This window comes from Dermochelys coriacea, chromosome 10 (genome assembly GCF_009764565.3).
Source record: "Dermochelys coriacea isolate rDerCor1 chromosome 10, rDerCor1.pri.v4, whole genome shotgun sequence".
In the NCBI taxonomy this organism is placed as follows: Eukaryota; Metazoa; Chordata; order Testudines; family Dermochelyidae; genus Dermochelys; species Dermochelys coriacea.
Window position 1 is genome coordinate 15658073 of NC_050077.1, and position 21317 is coordinate 15679389.

Consider the following 21317-nt stretch of genomic DNA (forward strand, 5'->3'; position numbering starts at 1 on the left):
CAAAGCTCCACAGAGTGGCTGCCAAGGTAGAAATCCTATTGTTTTTCCTAGAAGGGATAACGTAATTCTCTGCTTTAGGAACAAACAGAATTTTGGCAGTGCATGTGCACAGGTTTTTCTGGAGAACATTTAGCAACAAAAACACAATTATTTTGATCTAAAATGTTTTGAGCCCAGTATGAGAACTATTAATAAATGACTCGTTTAATCAGGAAAATCATTTAAGATCTTACTAGCACGGAAAAAGTTATTTGGATTTACCAAGACAGTAAACACACAAATACAGGCCTCAACACCAAGATTTATATTCCATTCACTGACAGTATTTGCATTATTTACATCTCTGCATTATATTTTAATATAACACTTGTTCAACAAGCTATTAAGAACAGGCCTTACTTAAAAGCCAAAAATATTACAGAGGTCATCAAAATATACACTGTTTACTTGAAAGAAACCTAAATCTACTTACCTCCTTGCTCAATATCTGAATCTGTAACATGTGTAAGAGAAAAACTTGCAATGTTTGCAGGAGAGATAGAGAACCTGGAATAAGGTGATGAATGTGACCAGTTTTGTTCAAGACTCCGGGAAGGTGGAGGTGGAGAAAAGTACTTTGAAGTCTGAAGAGGCGGCTTAGAACTAATGAGGTTATTTGCTGACTTAGCTATAAAAGAGGGTTCTGAAGAAGAGAAATCATCATCCCATTCAAAACCTCCACCTACAATAAACAATCATAATTGATAAAGATATACATAATTTAAGGTGGTGTAAAAATAATCAGTTTAAAAAACAAGCAGTGAAAAATTGTACTGGATTTGAAGAGTACAACTTGGTATATCACACTCCCGCTCCATAAAAACAACTGCTTGTCAGAAATACAATTCAATTTAAAAAATTGCTGTATCTTAGGGAATCACTGGGGCTACAAATGAATGCTGAAGGAAATCTGACGTTACTAGCTTTCTGGTGTAGAATGTACAGGTCACAAAATACGGGGCCTTAAAAATCCCAACATTTTCTAGCATTTCAGTTCCAATCGGATGTTAGTGGCTGTTACTGAGAATTGCTATAGGACAATATTGCTTGCTATCTGAGAGAAGCTAGGGGAACTCGTTTTCAAAGAAATAAAGCAATAAATTGCTAACTAATGGCTTTGAGATATATACCAATATTATTGTGGAAAATTAAACGGAATGGGGATGCAAGGTAGGAATTCTGACTTTTAAAGATTATTCTTTATTAAAAATCTTTAATTATGTTATGTTCTCTATAATAAATCTTGTGAACCTATTCAGAAGTTTACAAAATTACGTTTTTTGATATCTCCAGGTCTCTATCCTAGTGAAGCTTAAGAAGCTACAGATTCCCATACTATCATCATGAAAAGTTTGTTTCCATGGTCAAGAGGAGCTACAACGGCCCAGTGGAAATATTACTTAAGAAAAAAAAAGACAGTTTTATTTTCTCCTCTTGCTTCATTAGGCCATTGAAGCGCCTCTCATATGACAGGAGGAACTTCCTTCAAACAGCTTCTTTGACTTCACCAGGAGAGGGAGCCACTGTGAAGATAAATTTTTAATTTTTAAGGAAGCATGAAGTTTTACAAATTTACAAGGAAAGAATAGTGGGAAAGTTAAATCCATAAATGTCATCCAGTTTATTAAGCAGTTACAACAGGTCACCAGGAACAGGAATACTCTGCAGGGCCAGTAAAGTCTTCCAGGCCCTAGTATGTGTCAGAGGAAAATGTTTGAGCCCTGCTAAAAAGAGTATCTTATAAAATTGAGAAACTGAAGGCAGTGTTGTATAGCGTATTTATGAAGATTATATTCCATAAAAACACATTTAAATTGCTACCAAAGAACCCAGAACTAGGTTTTGTTTAAAATAGAGTTTTGTTAACAAGAAGTACCTTCTTCATCAGTAGAGCTTTCTGAATTTGTAAATCTGTTCAAGTAACTGAGACCTGAAGAGAGGACAGGAGTGCTAGCAGAGCCTTGGTTATTTGATTCTGTTGCACGGTTTCCCAGCTCTTTGGTTGGTGTTTCCTAAGAGAACCCAAAAATATTTAGTTCAATTCCATTACTGTACACGTGATACACACACACACACACACACACACACACAAATATATACTCAGATGCCAGCAGTTCCAAAATCATGTTATTTTCCAAACCCACTTAGACTGTACAGTCACTCTTCAACCAAGATCACAGCCAAAATTCCATTTATATTTTATATATGTATTTGAATTGAAATATTATACATTGTAATCCATAGTAAAGTTGCACGGGTGAACACTACAATGAGTGCAGGAAGTGTGAACTTTTAAACTCCCCCCTACTGTCCTCTACTTAGAGAGGGTCCTAAAAAAAAAAAAAGCATATAGCAATGAAGTGTAAGATTTTAGACTGACCATTGTCGTCGTCTTTGCATGAAACCATTTAGTTAACTATTTTTCATTTTCAAAATCCATCTTTCAGTTCCACCCACCACCATTCCAGTTCTATCTTTTAATAATACTTCAGAGTGAGGGAAGTAAATTAGAAGTTTAGTAGGCATGGTATATGGAAAAAGCTACTAACATGTAATCAGTTAGTGAAACCAAGAAATACGAGACCAAATATTGGTAGAGATATAGTTCTAAGGTAGCAGGTGTTTTTCCTCTAACAACAGGATTGCTATTTTTTTTATGGCAGAGGCCACAGAGCAAAAGGGTCACCTCTATTTTTTTACTCCAATATGCAATAGCCCTTTTAATATTTTTTATCCACTTCTTCACAAGCATCATTTCCAAGGCTTGACATTAGGTCTCCATTTAAAATTATCACGCTAGTCTGGGTTGCTATAAGCTTTAAAAAACACAGCTTGTTATTGTATGAAGTGAATAAGGAAACAAACGTAACCTTGGATTTTATTAAGTAGATCAAGCATTTATATTTTATTTGTACTGGATTAACTTGAAGAATCACATGTATCAGATGAAGAAAAAGAAGAAAATAGTACTGGAATTCAAATACTGAACTACTCTACTGTGACCACATGTAATAATTTAGTTTAGGCTCATTAGATACATGTATATCCACCCTGGATAAGTGAAATGCAGGGAAAGAGTTAGTCTGAAATAGTAAATGAAGATACTTGGATTGGAAGTATATTAGAATTCAAATCCTTAAACCAGTTAAATATAAAAATGGCAATATTTCTACCATCAGTACAAGAACAGTCCTGACCTATACAAGTATTTGTGATATATATTAAAAAATAGCCCAGACAAATGAAGTGCTTGTAAAAGGTGTCAAAATGAGAGTCTTGAAGACCATATTCTTCTATCCAGCACAGATGTGATTATTCAAGTTCTTTCATACTCTTCATGTAAAGCAAACTACATTTCACTTTATAAATACTAACTTGCACCAATACACTGCACCGAACCTTGGAATTTCAAAAGGTCCTTGCCTAATGTGGATACATGTTTATTAGTTTTTAATTAGATGAGTGGCTAAGTTTGTAAAGACTTGACAACAATAACAAAGTCTCCTGGTATATCATCTTGAATCTGGGCTTTAAAATTTTGATCATGTCCTTTTTTAAAAAAAAAAAAATAAAAAAAATCTAAATTCTAGAATCAATGCTTAGTAAGAGGTCAAGATACCTGATCAAACAGATAGACTGTGACATCATCGAAGAATGTTACTGCCTTTTTCTCACTTTTCCAATACTCAGAGGGCATGTCATGTTTAAGAGATTTTGGAAGTTTCAGCAGGCTTCTCAAATGTTTTCCATCATCTTTACCAGAAAGTATCACAGGCACTTGATGCACAGTTTCATCTTCACTGTCAGAGCTAAGACTACGCATATGGAAAGTTCTCATATCCTCCTCAGAATCATCACTGTTTTCATCTTCTTCATCTGCATCATCTCCATCCTCTGATGAATCAAGCCTTCCAGAAATATCAAGTTTACCAAGGTATTTTCCTTCAATATCTGGCTCTTTCAGTTTAGGTCCTTCAATGTGGCACAAGGATTTTTCAATGTCATTTGAACCTGAAGGACTGTGTATGTTATGAATAGACTTTAAGTCTCCGCATGCAAGGAATTCTGAAGTATTAGTGCCAACACAAGAGACATTTCTGTGAGATTCCTCACATAGTTTAATTTCACCCCTATAGTTCTGTTCAGAATTCACTGCAAATATCGGAGTTTCTTTATTCCATTTGTCAGGACACACCTGCATCATTACATCAGTTTTCTGTGTCCCCAACTTGTCATTTAATTCTAACTGCGTGTCTAAATTACTGGGGTCCTGGTAATCCTCTATTTGACTGTGCTTTGACTGTATATCTCCAAAATAATAATAATCTTCAGTTTTATTCTCTTCTATGCTGGAAGAGGTACTACAAGAATCTACTGTTGGTTCTGCTGATTTGTTTACAATCTCTTCCGTTTTTTTGTCTGGCTCAGAATCATTATCAGAAAAATAGGCAGAGTCCCTATAAGAGTTCTGATTTCCATTAGCAAAATTCTTTGCGGTTATTTCAAAGTTACTATTGCTATTTATTGAATCTGAGCAAGCTGTTTCTGCAGAAACAATGATTACTGGATTGGCTGACAAATCACTAGCATTCCTATCACCAACACCACATAGTGCAGTGTCTGTGTTAGACATATCATCAACAATAAGATGTGAAGACCATTCTGGAGACTCCAGATTTTCAGTTTCATAGCCACTATCAGCAGGTTTATCAGGTGGCAAAAGTTTCTGCGGACTTTGGGCCCCTAAAGACTCTAATACCTCATTCACATCTAATGAATCCATGGAGTCTGGTGTTTTTATGGATTGTTCTGTAGTCTGTGAGGGAGATGATGAGCTGTCTTCCAACAGATTATCTTGACTTACACAGTCTGATGAAATGCCAGATATTAAAGTCACTTCTTTAGGAGCGTCACTATGTTTTTGAAGATGATTGAAAGTTTCATTGTTGTTCTCCAGTAAACCCCCATCATCCTGTTCTAATACAGAAGACTTGTTCTGCAAATCATAGTTCATAGATTCCTTATTAGTATTTCCTTTCTCTACACCAAGGTTTCTCCCAAAAGTAATTTCGTCATAATTAACAAGTGTTTGTTTTTTTATTTGTCCCTCAGACTCTTCAATTTCAAGTGTGACACCATAACATGAATCATTTCCAAAACTTTGATTTTTGGCATTACTGGATACCATTTCAATGGCGGCATCTTCAATGCCTTGTTTCTTTCCTTGACATAGACTATCATTAATACTGTGAGATGAGTTTTTATCCACTCCTACATATGAAAACTTATCACCACCTTTCAGTATGGGGAGGTTCTGATATTTATCTTGTGACTTCTCATCTGTTACAAGTGAAGAAGCAGAAGGCACCTGTATTTCTGCAAGAGACTGAAGCAGAACACTCACATCTTCATCTGCAGGCACATGGACATGATCATCTTTGTTCCCAGTTTTTAAATCATCATGCAATAAAGAAAAGTCTGGTGTACTTTTAGCCAGTTTTACCTCAATGTCCAGAGAGTTCCTAGTTGATGTTTCTGATATATTTTTAAAATCTGTTTTTTCTGATTTTGGCTTGATATCATCACTGCTATCTTTGTTAGTCAATATCCCCTTTAATAAATTCTTCTCTTGAAGAAACAGAAAGTTATCAGAGAGTTCGTCTACAGATAGCACGCTAAAATCAGACTCTCTCATATTTTCATACAAGGAAACAGCCTCATTTGCAGAAACAGGACTAGAACTCTCCTTATAAGGATAACTGACTGCTTTTGATACCTCTACACTTGAACTTAAAACTGTTGGCTTAAATTCTACATGAATATCATTTAGTTCAGTTAAGTCAAATATATTTCTGTTATTTGTCAATTCCTCTGCTCTGTCAATATCACTAAATATATTCTGGAAAGGGCTTTCAGGACCATTAGTAACATGCAAAGCCTCATCTTTAGGATCTCTGTTATAGTAGAAAAACTCCCCATCTGTGCTGGATTCTTCAGCATCAACATCCCTGGGAACCATGAAGAGAGAATTTTTGTCTTGTACAACTTCTTGATAATCAACTTCTGTTAGTACAGCTGACTGATTATCAAAATTCATGCTACTGCCCCTGTCCTTTTCTTCTAACTGGATATAGTAATCACTTCCAAGAGAAAGTTTGTGAGCATCAAAAACAGGAAGCACCCCAGGTACAGTAAGTGAAGCTTCCTGACCACTTTCATCCTGTGCTCCAGACCGTTGCTCTGAAAGTGACCTTTCAAAAACCTCAACTGGAAAGAAAATGTTTGTATATGCCATTGCTTCATCAGGATTCACTTGACTGCATTCATCAAAATGATCATGTTTAGCTGCCTCCCAGATATATTCAAAGCTGAGTCCATGACTTGTTTCAGTTACAGTGAGGACTTCTTCCATCTCCTGGCCAAGTCCATCTCCTGTGAAATGATCTAGGATTGGAAATGCAGAGTTATTTGATTCTCTATTGGTAGTGTTTGGCTTAAGAGCATTCCACTGCTGTTCAAAATCTATCTCAGAGTCCCTTTGGCTTTGCATGCGAAGATATGTTAAAAGTCTGTGTACTTCCTCTGCTGTTGGTCTCTTATCTGGAGGTAGCCAGCAGAACTGTAGAACTTCAAACCTGTGAAGAAGAAAAGGATATTTTCAACAGTTACGATATACAAAAATAACTGCATTCCCTTTTTGTTCACTGCATGGACACTACACTACACTTTTCAGTTCATTACTTTACGTCAAGCAATTAAACTCAAGATGTTTCCTTTTGTATTAGTATACTTTGCTAAAATGCTTTCCTTATCTGTTGCAATTCCTTTTGCTTGTTAGCTAGAATCACTTTTCCAGAAATATATGAATATGCAGCTCTTCTGACTTATTTTTGATAGTATAAAAATTACAACGTTTGAGAAACCTCTAACAGTTCAGAGGTTTTTTTGAAAATAGAAAGAGTCTAAAAAGAAAATTACCATCTATCAGAATATGGTTGTTCCAGATGTGGCTTAGAGAGTTTAACGAGTTTCTCTTTTATGACCTGGATTAGAACTTCTCTGTCAGAAAAGTGTGAATAAGGCTGAGCAGCATTGTCAAAGAGTTCCCATAATGTTATACCCAGTGACCTGAAAAAGAGAAGTGACAGTTTTCTATTAAACAATTCATTATTTGTACTGACGTATTATATAGTGGCCTTCTTGTGCTAGATGCGATACACACATGCCAATAAAAGATTAAAATCAAAGCAGGTTTTGTTTTGTTTTAAATGATGCACATCAGAGCATCAAGACAATGCTACAGATGCCAGCTTTTGGCAAACCCTCCTCTACTCAAGCAGCATAAAACAAGTGTGTATATATATATGACAGCTCCAATTCAGCCTTTTGCTAACTCAACAAAAATCAAAATCCTTAGCCTATGGAACATAAGAGCCTTAAGGGATTCTACTATAAGAATTATTTTTTATTTAATTTCTGTCCTGGTAAGGGTCAGCCTATCCCACTGCGCTGCATTGAACAAATTTGTTTTTAAGTGCAAAGTGTAGCATTTCTTGCTCAGCTATGTAAAATAAATGTTATAAACAAAAGACACAATGAGTTATGGCAGGAACACATACAGCAACACCTTAACCCTCATCCTATCTAAAATGTCTATTCAGATCCATTTATCCCTTAAAATATAAGGAACTATCACCCTGGCCAACCTGCCCTCCTATCCCAATCTCTGCAAAAAACAAAAAAAAAAACCACCACACCACACACCCCCCCGAAACATTAAAATATCAGTAATATTAAGATCTGATACTTATCTATTAAAAAAACCAACCCTGGAGTATCTACCGTGTATGATACACAGAATAGCCACCAGAGTTTCACTTGGAATGCTTAAAGTTTAAACTGCATGAGCTCATAATAGCACAGTCTTATCTGTGGATCTGGCATGTAAGATGAACAGATGTTACAAACTGAGACTTGGAGCCACTACTGTCGCAGGCCACCTGCATTCTCACTAGTGCAATAAACAGGAAATCAACTTATTCTACTATTCAATGCATTTTATTCTACTGTCTAGATACAACAGGAAATTAGGATTTTGGGTAAAATCTTGAAGAGCACTTAAGTGACTCAGGAGCCAAAGTCCCTTTTTCAAAGTAATTTAGAATCCTAAATATCACTGAAAGAAATGAGACTTTGAAGATAGAACTTAGATGATTTTGAAAATTTTACCCATAGCCTGGATTCTTTGCAGACCATGCTTATTAACCGATGGCAACAACCAATGCAAATGAGAGCAAATGAATGTATTTAACTTTACTTCTCTGAAATGAATGGTATATTGTGGGACACAAATGTTAAAGCTCTGCTGTAGTGAATTGTGCCAAGGCCACATCTGACCCAGGAATAATATTTTGGCCTCCACTATCAAAACGGTCTACATTATCCACGACAGTTACCTTAATGGCCAAATAATTTGCTGTTTCACTTCTTAACTGCTGGCAAGTGTTTGCCTTGTATACAGGAAGTATTTCTTTTACAACTGAAATGTAAAAACCTATTCTGCTAAACATATTCCCATAAGTGATTATAACATCAAAATAAAATTAACAGCAAATTTAGAGCGTTAAGTACAATTTCAAGCCAACCGAGATTAATTTGAAAAATTCCTACAAAATGAATGATAGCAGAATATTAAATCAAAGTACATCAAGCCAACAGTCAGTCAATTCAGTCCACTCCTTACAATGAAAATACATTGATTAATAATTGTGTATTTTATACTGAAAAATGTATGAACTCCAATTCTTTCAAATATTTAAAAGTCTGCTACATACCATATGTTACTATACTTGGTTTGCTCTGCTGCTAACAATCTATCTTGAAAGCTTGTTACTAGCTCAGGTGCAATCCATCGAAGAGGAATACATTTCTTCTCATCTGTCACAACATAATCCTCCTAGTGATGACAAAAAGAAAACCAAAATAAAAGCTAATCCAAGTTTATGCTTTCTAGGGGCTTCAAGGTTTGTTTTTTAAATTTATCTCCCCGATTTCTCGCATTAAAAGAGGTTTGTAGCCACTTCCTTTCTTCTCAATAGTTTCTTTCAGCAGAATGGCAAGTAAATATTCTCTGAAGGTCCTTAAATCTTTCTATAAAATGATTACATAGAGAATAAGTGATCTAAGCATCCTTCTCACCATAAAAAATTAAGGTAATTTTCTATGCAGCAAAGAGGTCCCTATTGAAAAAGAATATCTTCCACAAGTGTATATCAAAGTTCAAATCAGTTTGTATTAAGAGAACAGTTCTCAACATATTAAAAAGAAAAGGAGTACTTGGGCACATTAGAGACTAACAAATTTATTTGAGCATAAGCTTTCGTGAGCTACAGCTCACTTCATCGGCTGCATTCCGTGAGCTGTAGCTCACGAAAGCTTATGCTCAAATAAATTTGTTAGTTTCTAAGGTGCCACAAGTACTCCTTTTCTTTTTGCGAATACAGACTAACACGGCTTCTACTCTGAAACCCAACATATTAAAAACATTTAGAAATGGTTTAGTAGCTAAAATACTTGGAAAATCAGTTAAGTAAGAAAATGGATTTCAATTGACATTCCCTTCTCCCTCCGCTATCCAATTTGTTGAGTATAATAGTTTGAATTAATATGAAATATTATCACAGGTTTCAGAGTAGCAGCCGTGTTAGTCTGTATTCGCAAAAAGAAAAGGAGTACTTGTGGCACCTTAGAGACTAACAAATTTATTAGAGCATAAGCTTTCGTGAGCTACATGAGCTACAGCTCACTCACTGAAGTGAGCTGTAGCTCACGAAAGCTTATGCTCTAATAAATAAATAAATTTGTTAGTCTCTAAGGTGCCACAAGTACTCCTTTTCTTTTTATGAAATATTATGAACACTTACATTTCAAACAATATTTTACAAAATTGATCAACAATGTGTTTTTCCTGATCTTGTTTAATAAAATTTTAACTTCTACATCATCCCCTGCATTCCTTTTATTTTAGGATTCTTGTAGGACGGGGCATACAAGCCTAAATGGTAAGTTGAAGTTTAAGAACACAAGAATGGCCATGCTGGGTAAGACATATGGTCCATCTAGCCCAGTATCGTCTTCCAACAGTGGACGATGCCAGAGGCTTCAGGAGAAGTGAACAGAACTGAACAATTTATCAAAAGATCCATCCCGTCGTCCAGTCCCAGCTTCTGCCAGTCAGAGGTTTAGAGACAGATACCCACAGCATGGGGTTGTATCCCTCACTATCTTGGCTAATAGCCATGGATGGACTTATCCTGAATGAAATTTATCTAATTGTTTTTAGAAACCAGTTATACTTTTGGCCTTCACGACATCCCTTGGCAACGAGTTCCACAGGTTGATTGCACATTGTGTGAAGTAGTACTTCCTTATATTTGTTTTAAACCAGCTGCCTACTAGTTTTATTGGGTGACCCCTGGTTTGTGAATTAGAAAGGCAGATAACACCTCCCTGTTCACTTTCTCCACAGCACTCATGATTAAGGCTAAGATTTTGTCACAGATATTTTTAGTAAAAAGTCAGGGACAGGTGACTAGCAAAACCAGAAAAATTCACGGAAGCTGTGACCTGTCCGTGACTTTTACTAAAAATATCCAGGACAAAATGGGTATCTACAGATCCCCACACCACCTGAAGTGGGGCAGCTGTGCAGGGGCTAGAAGCTACCTGCACAGCATCTGGGGGCTGTGGGGTACCCCTGCCACCTGCAGCTCCATGGATTCCCCGCTGCCCATGGGGGCAGGGGGCTGTGGGGTGCCCCGGGCTCCCGTGTCAGCTGGGAGCTATGGGGTACCCCCACCACTCTGAGATTGGGGACCTGCCACCTGGCTGCCCAGGGGTTTTCCCCCGCCACCCGCAAGCTGCAGAGAACCCCATTGCAAGTGGTGGCTGGGAGCTCTGGGGGTCTCCAGAGGCGGTGGGGTACCCCGCTGCTCCTGGCCCCGGCAGGCAACCCTGCAGCTCCCCACCACTTAAGTCATGGATTCTGTGACTTCCGCGACCTCCGTGACTAAATCATAGCCTTACTCATGATTTATAGACCTCTATCATCTCACCCCCTCAATCAGCTCTTTTCCATGCTGAACAATCCCAGGTTTTTAATCTCTCCTCATATGGAAGCTATTCCATATCTCTAACCATCGTTGTTGCTAGTCTCTGCATCTTCTCATTTTAATAAGTCTTTTTTTTTTTTTTTTTTTTTGAGATCGGGTGATCAGAACTACATGTAGTATTCAAAGTGTGAGTGTACCACAGTTTTATATAGGGGTGTTATGACATTTTCTGTCTTACTATCTATTCCTTTTCTAATGGTTCCTAACATTGTTTATTTTACAGCTTATTTGACTAGCAGTTCACATTAAGCAGATGTTTTCAGAGAACTATCGATGATGACTCGAAGATCTCTTTCTTGAGTGGTACCACTCAAGTTATAAACACACCATTTTATATGTATCATTGGAATTATTTTTTTCCAATGTGCATTACTTTCCATTTATCAACACTGAATTTCATCTGTCATTTTGTTGCTGAGTCAGCCAGTTTTGTGAGATCCCTTTGTAACTCTTCACTGGCAGGTAGGCCTTAACTACCTTGAGTAATTTAATATCACCTGCAAACTTTGCCACCTCATTCTTTCCCCCTTTGTCCAGATCATTTGAATATGTTGAACAGCCATGGATCTGTACAGGGACCAATGGACCCCGCTATTTACCACTTTCCAGTGTGACAATTGACCATTTATTCCTACCCTTTGTTTCCTATCATTTAACCAGTTACTGATCCATGAGAGGACCTTCCCTCTTATCCCATGACTGCTTACTTTGCTTAAGAGCCTTTTGTGTTGGACCTAGTCAAAAGTTTTCTGAAAGTCCAAGTAAACTATATCCACTGGATCACCCTTGACCCACTCAAAGAATTCTAATAGATTGGTGAGGCATGATTTCCCTATATACAAAAGCCATGTTGACTCTTCCCCAATATATCATGTTCATCTGTGTGTCTGATAATTCTGTTCTTTACTATAATTTCAAATTAAATTATAAATTTGCCTGGTACTGAAGTCAAGCTTGTAATTGCAAAGATCACCTCAGGAGCCTTATTTAAAAATTAGTGCTACATTGGCTTTCCTCCAGTCATCTGGTACAGAGGCTGATTTAAGCGATAGGTTACATACCACAGTTGTTAGTTCTGCAATTTCATATCAGAGTTCTGAAGGATTTGGCCCTGGTGACTTATTGTTGTTTAAAATTATCAATTTGTTCCAAGGCCTCCTCTACTGACACCTCAATCTGGAACAGTTCCTCAGATTTCTCACCTAAAAAGAATGGTTTAGGGATAGGAATCTTCCTCACATCCTCTGCAGTGAAGACCAATGCAAAGAATTCATTTAGCTTTTCTGCAATGGCCATGTCTTTCCTGAGTGCTCCTTAGTACCTAAGTCACCAAGCAACCCCCACTGATTGTTTGGCAGTCTTCCTGCTATTTATGTACTTACATTTTTTTTTTACTGTTAGTTCATGTGTCTTTTGCTGGTTGCTTTTCACATTCTTTTTTGGACTGCCTATCTACACATTTACACTTGACTTGCCAGAGACTTGCCAGACCTCCAGTTTTTAAAAGATGTGTTTTTGCCTCTAACCACCTGTTTTACGCTGCGTTTTAGCCATGGTGGCATTTTTTTGGTCCTCTTACTGGGTTTTTTTTTCTTTTTAATTGGGATATACATTTAGTCTGAGTCTCTATTATGGTGTTTTAAATAGTTTTCATGCAGTTTGCTGGCATTTCACTCATGATTGCTCCTTTTAGTTATATTTAAACTAGCGTTCTCATTTGTGCGTAGTTCCCCTTGAAGTTAAATGTTTCTTTGGTCTTTCCCCCCCCCCCTTCTACAATGTTACATTTGATTACGTTATGGTCATTACCACCAAGTGGTTCAGCTTTATTTACCTTTGTACCAGATCCTGTGCTCCACTTAGGACTAAATTAAGAATTGTCTCTCCCCTTGTGGGTTCCAAGACTAACTGCTCTAAGAAGCAGTCATTAAAGGTGTCTAGAAATTTTATCTCTGCATCCTATCCTGTGGTGATACGTACCCAGTCAATATGGGGTTAGCTGAAATCCCCCATTGTTACTGGGTTTTTTGGTTTTGTAGCCTCATCTCCCTGTGCATTTCACAATCACAGTTTAGTCATGTTAAGAACTCTTGATCCACTCATCAGTTCTCTAATAAACGATGTCATTGCGTTAACATTCAGTTAAGTTTTATACATCCTGTACTTATATGAAAACCAATTATCTAATTTGTAAAGTAACTGATCAAAATCATAACCCCATAAAAGCAGTCATCCCATAAAATACTGGTTTGTAATCTTAATGTGTTTCGTCCAAATATATATATATATATATATATATATATATATATATATATGATACATTTTAATTTTAAACTGCTCTGAATCTCTTTAAAATTGATTTAGACAAAGAAAACAGATAGATTGACTTACCTTGTATCTACTGAATCCTATTCCATAATCTCCTACTTTTACATTTAAATCAGATGTAAGAAAGCAATTCCTTAAGGCTAAATCACTGGAAAACAAAGAGTACAATAATGATAAAAAAAAACAAGACAAAAGGATATTCAATACACGTTTGAGAGAAAAATCAATAACTTGGCGAATGTAATGGAATTAAATTTAACATCAGACTACACCAGAGCTTAAAGACCAATTATGATGTTAAATGCACAAAAATCTATAGAAAATGTAATCACAAAAAGTAATTAAATATATTTATATGCTCTTTTTCAGAACTGTAGTTTACATTTTCAATGCATTTCAGAAGCCATACAAGCCAACAAAAGATTACATTATGTTGCACTGGAACAGTGGAGATCATTTATGCTTCTGTCAATCATTTTTCTAGAGGTGCAAGTTTAACAACTGATGTACTAAGAAGCTATCCATCGCTCTATATAAAGAGTAAGTATTAATAAATTTATTGGACTAGATATACTTCTATGGTACAAGGAGCTACAAATGACCCGTCCTTATGCCAGCCCACCTCACTATATCTCCCAGAGCATTCACCAAAGGAAAGGCAGATGGTGATCTCCTGCAGTGAAAGTAATGCTAGTGCCTGCTAAGGACTGCTCCCAATGGAGGAGGCTGCAGAGGGGATACTCTCAATCAGCGCATTCTATAATCAGTCACTGACCAGGCACTAGCCCACTATGTACCTTATACAAAGGGGAGGTTGTGGTTGAATTGTGCTGCCACAACCTGAATTTGACATCATGCCCTGTGCATGAAGTTAAGGTATTAGAAGTCTGAGCAATCCTGAGGTGAATTTTCTTGTTTCTGTAATTTAAAAAGATTAATATTTTGCCATCAATGTTTGTTTTTTCCTATAAGGAATTTTAAAGCTATTTTAACCCGTCCCTCCCCCCCCCCCCAAAAAAGTAAAATCTACCAACCACATGGCTACTTTGAAGGTTCCCACTGCTACTGGTTGGAAAAAAAAAAACCATCTATTCAATCATAGATGTAGGTCATGTTTATTATCACACAAAGTTAGTCATTTCAGAGCATGCTGTTAAACGAAAGCCCTTCGCAACATATTTTAGGTATCAGAATTATCTGAACAATTTGAGTGTGACAAATCTAGAGACAAAACACAATACCATTTAAATCTCAGAATATTAGAAAGTGACAGCACACTGTGCCAAACTAAAAATAAATGCCAGGATTTCCAATAATGAATAATCAGTGTGGTTAAATAATCTATCATAATCCAATAGTACGATAACTTTCTATCATGCTGTGCTGAAAATGACTGCACTGCACCTTTAAGCGGGGGGGGGACGGCGGGAGGGGGTAGGGAATTTGGCTGGAGGAATGAAAGGAGTAGTGCTTTAAGGCTGGGGTAGGGGAAGAGAGTCAAACTGCTGCAAAAGGAGCAACACTGACATCCCCTGGAATCCAGATGGGCAGAAGAGTTTAAAAGGGGCAGCCCATGTAGTGAAGCCCCCTTTTACATGGAGCAGATTGAGGCAGCACCCATGCTCCCTCCCCTTTAGATGCTGAAGTACCAGGTTTGGTCTAGAGCGGCTGTGGGCATTGCAGTAGCTGCCCCTTTTTAGAGGGGCTGGGAAGGAATTTTCCCCTTACCCCTAGACTGGCCTAGGTGGATTTGGGGTTTTTTCACCTTCCCCACAGCAGGTTTGGGAAGGGCTTTGTTGACATGTGGCATGAAAGGAGTTAGACGATATGTCACAACTCATTATATAAGTGGGACGGATGTTCAGTGCAGGAACTCCATAGGGAAGGTGTACAGTGACTGGAGAAATGGCTTGATAAAGAACTTGACATAAAAATAAAGGGAAGGGTAATCACCTTTCTGTATACAGTGCTATAAAATCCCTCCTGGCCAGAGGCAGAACCCTTTCACCTGTAAAGGGTTAAGGAGCTAAGATAACCTCGCTGGCACCTGACCAAAATGACCAATGAGGAGACAAGATACTTTCAAAGTGGGGGGGGGGGAGGGGAGGGAGACGACAAAGGGTCTGTCTGTGTGATGCTTTTGCCGGGAACAGATCAGGAATGCAGCCTTACAACTGTTAGTTAGTAAGTAATCTAGCTAGAAATGCATTAGATTTCCTTTTGTTTAATGGTTGGTAAAATGATCTGTGCTGGATGGAATGTATATTCCTGTTTTTGTGTCTTTTTGTAACTTAAGGTTTTGCCTAGAGGGATTCTCTATGTTTTGAATCTGATTACCCTGTAAGGTATTTACCATCCTGATTTTACAGAGGTGATTCTTTTACCTTTTCTTTAATTAAAATTCTTCTTTTAAGAACCTGATTGATTTTTCATTGGTTCTTAAGATCCAAGGGTTTGGGTCTGTGTTCACCTGTACAAATTGGTGAGGATTTTTATCAAGCCTTCCCCAGGAAAGGGGGTGTAGGGCTTGGGGGAAAGACATCTCCAAGTGGGTCTTTCCCTGTTCTTTGTTTAAGACACTTGGTGGTGGCAGCATACGGTTCCAGGACAAGGCAAAGTTTGTACCTTGGGGAAGTTTTTAACCTAAGCTTGTAAAAATAAGCTTGGGGGTCTTTCATGCAGGTCCCCACATCTGTATCCTAAAGTTCAGAGTGGGGAAGGAGCCTTGACAGGACTTAAAGGAGATGTTGATTAAAGGAATGGAACTGAGGAGAAGGGGCGGTTGGGGCACCTATGATTGGTACAGCAGGGAGCCAACTCCCTTTTCTTATAGCCCACCTTATCCCCCCTGTGATTGGCTGGGGCACCTGGATGGAAAAAGAAGTGTGTGTGTGGGGGGGAAGGCGTCTGGTAGAACCCTCCCCCGGGGAAGTTATTGAATGAACATGATGTTATCCACGCTGCACACTTTTATCCACCGGATAATCCCAGATATCTAATAGTAAAGTTATGGCCTGATTAAAAACCATATAAAAAATGTCTCCTGTCCTCCTTTCAGTATAGCCAGACTATAAAAAGTAATGAACTTTGTTGAGCATTATAAACAAAGTTCAAAATGCAGCAAATTACTACCCCCTTGTGGTCCGCTGTAATTATGCATGCTCTTAAAAAAATGCTCAAAGCTGTTTGTGATAATGTATGTTCAATCATTTTATGCCAACTGACAAGTTGTGCATCATATGCGTTCTCAGTTCTTCTACCCTATCTAAAAGAACCCTCTTACTTGACACACCTAGCATTTCATTTCTGCCATGGTTAACAGTTCCTGTCAAAACTGAAGATACAAATAATTTAGGCTTTAGATACTAGATTTAAGCATTTTAAATGGTTTTCAATAGCACAAATTTGTTATACAAATAATAAGGAACTAATCAATGTTCTGCATAATGATTAAGTTGCACTTAAATTCCTGTTAATATAAATATACTATAAACTGAATTTAAATATCCATAAAAAGGCAATTTATCAAACCAAAGAGGAAAAAAGTAGAGGTGCACAGAAGTTGTCTCATAAGAAACAAACCCAAAAGCTTAGAGAAACACCAACACTTACTCATATCCAGTTTCCACTATAAATTCATCACAGGTACACATGATCAGTAAGGTAGCTATAGCTGCTCCAGCTAATGATGGTAAGTCAATAGCGGTTGTAGAAAAAAAAAAGACTCCACATAAAAATATTAGCATTTCATTTTTCACCTTTAAGCTAGGGGAACTTGTTCCCCTTTGACAATATCTTTTGCAAATGTCATCACTTGACAGACAACTTGGCAATGCATTTTAAGCATTTATATTTACATCCATAAGACAAGAAATTCCCACCTAATTTCAGGCAACTATAGCTGGAAAAAAAACCTGGAAGAGAATATGAATATAATACAATTCTAGCTGCTTGAATTTACCACTAACAACAAAATCACTGATGCTGGAGCTTTACCACATACTCTGACAGCATCAGGATAGTGTTGCCAGAAATAAACATTTGCAATGAGTGTCTTTCAGGTCCACAGGCAGTTATCTACCAAACCTAGCTACATTTTGAAAAAAAAAATTGTTCATTTAATAATTGCAAAACCATTGTTTCTTGTGTTACAGCACCATCACTCATATTGTCAGTTAAGACTGGTGGTACTATTATAAATCATTATTCAAAACTGTTAGATATAGATTAAAATAAAAGCTTTCTACTTATCAGGGAATCTTAGAGGATGTAACAGCCATCACCTACTCATCCTCAGTTGAGGACTCAAGTTTTTATATTCCATCCCCTGCTCTAAAACAAAACCTTTCTTATCCACTACTTTCCTTGGCTTAGGGAAGGGATGCATTTTGGAGCTCATCAATACTGTCCCTAACCTGCTAGAGGAACTGTAGCAGTGACATGGTACTCCCAGTTCCAAGGACAGAAATATTGAGCCCAGAAGTCAAACGTAATTCTCCTGCAACTTCATACAGTGGGTCAAGTCAGTTGCCTCATTGCTGAAGCATCCAAAACACATCACCATTAAATTGGGATGAGATGCATGCCTTTGCTTCCATCTTCATTAAAAAAGTTAACTGCGAACAGATACTCAATACACTATTAACAACAAGGGGCAATGATACAAGCTAGAACTGAGAAACAACAGGTTAAGAATAGATAAGTTATATGTATTCTAGTCAGCAGGGCACGATGAAAGTCATCCTAGGATAGTGAATGCACTAGCGGAAGCAATCTCAGAACTGCGAGCAATAACTCATGGAGGATAGGTGAAGGTCCCAGCATACTGGAGAAAGTCAAACATAGTACCTATCTTTAAAAAGGGGAACAAGGAGGACTGAGGGAATTAGAGTCCAGTCAGCCTAACTTTGATACCTGGAAAGATACTGGAACATACCAACAAACAATCAATTTGTATGCACCTAGGGTATAATGAATAGCCAGCATGGATTTGTAAAGAATAAATCATGCCAAACCAACCTATTTCCTTCTTTGACAGGGTTACTGGCTTAATGGAGGGTGGAAGCTGTGAGGGAATACATCTTGATTTTAGTAAGGCTTTTGTCGGTCCTGCAGGAAATTCTTATAAGCAAACAGTGAAATATGATCTAGATGAAATTACTACAAGGTGGGTGCACCAGTGGTTGAAAGACCATATTGAACAGTTAACAGTTTCTAGTGGGGTCCTGCAGGGGTCTGTCCTGGTCTGGTATTATTCAATGTTTTCATTAATGACTTAGATAATGGATAATATTTGTGGATGACACTAAGCTGGGAACAGTCACAAGCTCTTTGGAGAGCAGGATTAGAATTCAAAACACCATGACAAATTGGAAAATTATTTCTAAAATCAGTAAGATGAAATTCAATAAAGACAAGTGCAAAGTACTACACTTAGGAAGGCAAAGATCAAATGCATAAAATACAAAATGGGGAATAACCAACTAGGCAGTAGCATTGCTGAAAAGAATCCGGGGGTTATAGTGGATCACAAATTGAATATGAGCTAATAAGATGCAGTTGTGAAAAAAAACTAATATTTTGGGGTGACTTAACTGGAGTGTCATATGTAAGACATGGGTCATAATTATTCCCTTTACTCAGCGGGAATAGCGTGTCCAATTCTGGGCTCCACACTTCAGGAAAGGTATGCACAAATTAGAGGGTGCAGAAGAGAGCAACAAAAACAATACAAGGTTTAGAAAACCTGACCTATTCAGGAAAAGTTAAATGAGGCATGTTTAGTCTTGAGGAAAGAAGACTGAGGTGGCATCTGACAACAGTCTTTAAATACGTTAAGAACTGTTACAGAAAGAACAGTGAGTAATTGTTTTCCATGTCTACGGAAGCTAGGACAAGAAATGATCTGCTCAAACTGCAAAAAGGGAGATTTAAGTTTGCTTATAATTAGAAAGTTTTCCCTAATATCTTAGTTAAATACTACAATAGGTTGCCAAGGGAGACTGTGGAATCCCTGCCCATGGGCGTCTTTAAGAACAGGTTAGTCACAGTGCAGGGGGGGGGATGGGATAGATGAGTTCTTGAGCTCCCTTCCAGCCCTACAATGCATCGTATCTGTCTCAAGCTAACGAGTTGCATTGTTGCAGTATAAGGATTGTGGCATTGGGCAATATCCCTGTAAGGTTTTCTCCGACTACAGTAACCCAAAATTCTAATTCTCTATTTTCTTTGCCTATCAAGGCACTTGCCAACATAATTCTACTCTTATATTTTCTCCTTTTTCAATGTTTTTGCACTATCTGAGGAAGAGTACACCCCTTTAAAACTGGTGCATGGTGGGAAACACTTCCAAATATAGAACTGTTACCAGAGGACTCTCAAGCTACCTCTATACCGTGAGCTAGGGGTGTGATTGTGTACACAAACTTGTGCAAGCTCTCAGCCAGCTAACTCAAGTATAAATAGTAGCATAGCCCCAGTAGTACAGGAAGCAACAGCAGAAGCCTGGCTGAGATATGTCAAGTACATACCTACCACTTTCAAATAGGTTTGTGTGTGTCATGATTCAGCTGTGACTCTGCTACCACCACCCATGCTATTTATACTTGTGCTAGCTTGATGAGCACTAGAGTGAGTATGTGAAAACAAGCTGGGGAAATAACAGTTCTAGCATATAGTTAGACACAGCCTCAGTCTGATAGAAGCTGCGACAGAGGAAGTATTTAGAAGTGAAGGGACCTAGTTGGAAGAACCAAATTCTGTTAAATACAGTCTGATTAGCTTCCGACATTCTCCTCTCACTGCGTTTTATAGTGTTTGCTTTATTATAAAATGGGTTTGAGTATTTTGCAAGCAACTTGAGTCCATGCATCATATATTAAAAGCTCCACGATCCCAATGAGCATATTTCATCTCCACACAGCAGTCCGGCCTCTACAGCTCCAATGGCGAAAGGTAACCCGGAGAAAATTAGTCCTATTAGCATTGCTACTGATCACTATAGAAAAATCTTCAACAGCTAGTCCTTTATCCAGAGTTAATAGAAAGTTTTGGAGTGGCAACAGAGTATTTCATTGAATAAATAATTTGGAATGCGACCATTTTATTCCTGGCCCTACTTCATACATCATACCTTTGAAATGGTCATCATAACTTTTCCCAGCAGAAAGATTATGTAAGAAAACAAGGAAAGTTGGACTAAGGTCTTTCTTTTGCACTGAGACATGCAGTTATGTTGCAAGAATACTTCATAACTAGGGCTACAGTCTGAAACTGAGAATCCCACAGATATTATGGATCTTTTTGGGAACCAACAGAATAAGTGCAGCTGGGAAAAGGAAAAAATATCTCAGACTGAATACCTTACTAGATAAACTACTGTTAACATCAATGGCTTGCAGTAACTACTGCAAAAAACACCACTCTGGACCATCTTGTACCCAGGTTAAGAACAGGTCTAGTGACAGATCTCCAGATGATGCAAATCTGTTAAAAGACCTATCAGCTGAATTACCATTCATCTGGGAGGACCATTTGTCTCAGTCAACTGGCTGTCTTGTTGAGATTGTGCAAGGTGGAGATTTGAATAGATAAGAGATGGTGGTGATGGCCATCTTAACATCATTTAAGTTCTTGATTTCAGTCCTTGCTTGTTCAGACAAGAAGTCTAAGCATAGTGCCTACCTTCCACTTAGTTTCTACATTAGTCCTACGAGGACAGGATGCTATTTCTTAAATACAGGGCAGGTGTTTGGTTTAACCTAAGTTACTAGGCCTTCA

General features: G+C 37.8%; 1 protein-coding gene across 2 annotated transcripts in view; it reads right to left on the bottom strand.

Annotated features, from left to right (window-relative positions):
- Positions 1 to 21317, bottom strand: part of LMTK2 (lemur tyrosine kinase 2) — an 81878-nt gene that overhangs the window by 6106 nt on the left and 54455 nt on the right. For both annotated transcript variants that reach the window (XR_006274925.1, XM_038419400.2), the window contains exons 8-13: positions 13602 to 13686; positions 8874 to 8995; positions 7018 to 7167; positions 3659 to 6674; positions 1916 to 2051; positions 473 to 721 (exon numbers count right to left, since the gene is read on the bottom strand). Coding sequence is in view for 1 of the 2 variants with exons in the window: in XM_038419400.2 (XP_038275328.1) it covers positions 473 to 721; positions 1916 to 2051; positions 3659 to 6674; positions 7018 to 7167; positions 8874 to 8995; positions 13602 to 13686 (3758 nt within the window). In the remaining variant the exon portion in view is untranslated. The remainder of the gene's footprint in view (positions 1 to 472; positions 722 to 1915; positions 2052 to 3658; positions 6675 to 7017; positions 7168 to 8873; positions 8996 to 13601; positions 13687 to 21317) is intronic.